General features: G+C 49.9%; 1 protein-coding gene across 1 annotated transcript in view; it reads left to right on the plus strand.

Annotated features, from left to right (window-relative positions):
* Window positions 1-276: 276 nt before the first annotated feature.
* RBM41 (RNA binding motif protein 41) overlaps window positions 277-3,361 on the plus strand; it is a gene marked incomplete at its 5' end in the record, with an annotated part of 5,537 nt that continues 2,452 nt past the window's right edge. Inside the window, 3 exons of the mRNA XM_010017281.1 lie at window positions 277-478; window positions 1,003-1,195; window positions 3,289-3,354. Coding sequence (XP_010015583.1) covers window positions 277-478; window positions 1,003-1,195; window positions 3,289-3,354 — 461 coding nt within the window. The remainder of the gene's footprint in view (window positions 479-1,002; window positions 1,196-3,288; window positions 3,355-3,361) is intronic.

The following is a 3,361-nucleotide window of genomic DNA, read 5'->3' on the forward strand; positions in this document are numbered from 1 at the left end:
GGTTGGGCTTGAGCTTACAGGTCTTTTCCAACCTGGTTGTTTTGTGGTTCTTCATGAAGGCTTGTGAAACTAGCAATGTCTGTTTAGATACTGGCACAAAACAGCTTCCCAGCAATAAACATAAGGTTGTATGTGGTTTAGGGAAGGGAAAAATAATAATAATGAAGCTTCCAGGGATACTTTTAACATCTCAGAATAGTCCCAAATACTGTTGGTGACATTACTACAGCTTTGGTCAAGTAGTTTTGGTTCCTTGTTGTGCTTTAAACCATTAAGGAGGCAGAGGGACTGTAGCAGTGCTGTGTGTTGAGCAATGTTTTCCCTGTTGCCTCACTGACCATCTCTGTTCTTGTGTGCCCAGCGTCAACAGCAGCCTGTCCAGTGATGAGCTTCTCCTGGAAGACTTGGAGACAGAAGGAGAGCGGCAGCTGAAGAGCCTCCTTCACCACCAGCTCGATACCACTGTCTCCATTGAGCAGTAAGTCCTGCTCTGGCCCCTGGGGGGGCTGCGGAGGGGCCGGTGGGCAGAGCCGGGCCATGCTAGGGGCAGCAGCAGCGTTGAAGCACTGGGGCCTCCTCCTATGTCTGATGCAGGCTGTTGTCTGCCAAAACAGCTGTGTAAACCCTTCCTCCTTTGCTGGTCTCCTGCCAGGACACTCTAGCAGGAGATAAGCACTTCTTATCTCGTGGAGCAAGCACTGGTGATAACTTGTTTTCAACCATTAGGTGAAAAATAACTGGTTTGCCTGGGCAGATGCAGGGATGGGTTTCTAGGCTGGCCTGCGTTTGCATCTGTGGGGCATTTGGTGTTACAGTGTCAAGAGGTGCCTCCTGTCCATGTTGGGGCACCTTCCTGCCATGCAGGGTCTTGTGGGCTTGGAAAGGGTCAGGAGAGTATGGAAACACAGCATCTCCGCGAGGTGCCCAAGCGTGGTGGGAGAGAGGCCAGCCCCGTCCTGTCCCCCCAGTTTCTCAGTGCTGTTGTGTTGCTTTGGGTTACAGATGCAAGTCAAAGCGCAAATGCTTCGCCCCTGCAGCTTTTTACAAGCCTTTTGGGGAAGAGGCTGCAGGGGCCTTGACCCTGTCTCAGTTCCAAGCCCTGCAGGAGAACAACAAAGAAACTGCCTCTCTCCGGGAGCTGGGGCTCTCCGACTCGGAGATCCTGCTCTGGAAGAATCGGGCTTCAACAGCAAAGGTAGGTGTGCACTGCTTTGATGTGAATGTGGTCATGTCCCTCTAACCCCATAGCACCCTGGTAGAAAATGTACGTCCTTTGTAAGCCCACTGGCAAAGAATGGCTGCTCTGTGTGTGTTACCTGTAAGCCAGCATGATCCCACGTGTCTTCTGGCCTGGTTTCTGTGGTGGAATGGTCTGTGCTAAAAGCTGTGGTGGAAAGAAGAGTTGGTCCTTTGGAACACAGCAGAACTTGGCTGTATTCCTGCTTCTGCCTTGATGGTCTCAAGCAAATAGTTTCACCTGTGTAAGGAGGATTTAAAAGCTGAAGGAGAAATATAAGGAAACATTTCAAAGCACCTCATCCTCCTCCTTTCTGTGTTCTGACACATCCCTGTATCCTACAGCTAGCTTGGGATAGCTGTCTGTAGGGAGACTGTCCTCAGGGGTTTGCATATGCTTCAGGGTCTTGAAACAGCCACGTAAAAATAGCAGCACGGAGCTGTTCGACCAAGTGTGTGATTGCAGTGATGTGCTCGTCTTTGGGTGCAGTTTGCAGCAGAGCAGGTTCCTCCTCTTCCCCTACCTCCACCCTCTTCTTTCACATTCCAGAGACAAGGGGCTTTCGGGCTCATCCTGTGTCAGGTGCACTGGAGCGTCCTGCTCTTAACGTAGTACAGCAAAAGGACTTGGGCTGATCCTTGGCTTCCTTCTCTCTTTCCTCTTCCTGACTGATAGCAGTGCAGGAGGAGGCTGGCTGTGTAGTCATGGGTTTGCCTCTCTCCAGCTGAAGTCATTACTTTGATGCTTAAATTCCAACCCAGCCCTGGTGTGGCCTGCATTAAAGCTTGGGTTAGAGAGCAGTGGTGGTAACTGAAGAATGAAAATGAATGTCAACAGTACCAGCTGTTGTATTCGGTATGAAATGAGTTCTGGGATGTTTAGAAATACAGATCAGCATGGAAAACAATACCCTGACAGAAGGAACCAGTGGCATTAGGGTACATCTGCAGCTTGTGAGAGAAGAATATTTAGAGGGAAAGCTCAAGCCAGGTACAATGTGCAGCTTCGTATGTGGAGGCTCCGAGTGAAAGATTCCACGGAGCTGAGACGGAGAGGACTTCAGATAGCCCGTGGAGCTCTTGGCACAGCACTGAGTGCTTCTGTTATTGTCAGCTGCTAAGTTGCAGCTCTTTTGAAAACAAAGTACTACAAATGCTTCCCCAGAATTGTTTCCTTCATATGAACAGCCTTTTGTGCCCCAGGGAAGCTGTGAAATAGTGAATGGGAGCTGTGCAGATGTGGGCCCATGCAGTCAGGCGGGAAGGGAGAGGTACTCATGGGAAAGTCTTTGTTAGATTGTGCAGGGAGAAAGCCTGGTTCTTGCCTGGGGCAGAAAGATCTGCCACAGTAATTCTTGAACTGAATTTGAGGAAAGAAAATCACCTACAGCCCCATAAAAGCACGTTCTCTGGATTCTGATAGAGGTGGATGTGGGAACAGCAGTTGGGTTATAATATCTCTGAGCTTTGGCAGCATGAGTCTGGTGCATTTTAGCAGTGCCCTGGCCCTGTGCGGTGAGGTTTATTTATACAGAAATGCTTCTCATAGCCAGATTAGCTCTGAGGTCTGTGCTGCAGTAGCTGGGTGGCTTCTGAAAGCTGGTTCATGTGAACCCTGAATCTCGTCAGGGATTTAGTCCTCAGCATAAACATATCTTTGAGTGCCAAATGGAAGCTTATATAAGGTGTTCTCAGTGATGTCGGGGTCATAGACCAAAAGCTTGGTGGAAAGTTGAGCTCAGGAATGCTATAGGCATGGCAAAAGAAATACCAAAGGGGGGTTGTGCAGTTACTGCAGGTGGCCTTAGAAAATAGGTATAGCTGTCAGAGAAAGGAAAACAGCACAGAAATCAGGAGAAAGGGTCTGTCTCTCAAGAGCTGAGGCTTGCTGAGTGGTTGTGTTTCTGTCTTACCCTTGCAGTGACCTGCTCTCTGGGGAACAGTTCCTAGTTGCACTCACTCTGGGGCTGTAGGATGTGAGGTTTGACTGCTGGTGAGCCTCTGAAAAGGAGGCATATGCCATATCCGAGCAAAGCTGTGCCTGTCTTCCAGGGCTCTGGGCTGGGAGCAGCCCCGGAGGCCACGCAGGACCGACTCCATGCCATCCAGGAGAAGAAGGCAGAGC

The sequence above is a fragment of the Nestor notabilis genome, unplaced genomic scaffold, assembly GCF_000696875.1.
Source record: "Nestor notabilis isolate BGI_N333 unplaced genomic scaffold, ASM69687v1 scaffold14146, whole genome shotgun sequence".
NCBI classification, from domain to species: Eukaryota; Metazoa; Chordata; class Aves; order Psittaciformes; family Psittacidae; genus Nestor; species Nestor notabilis.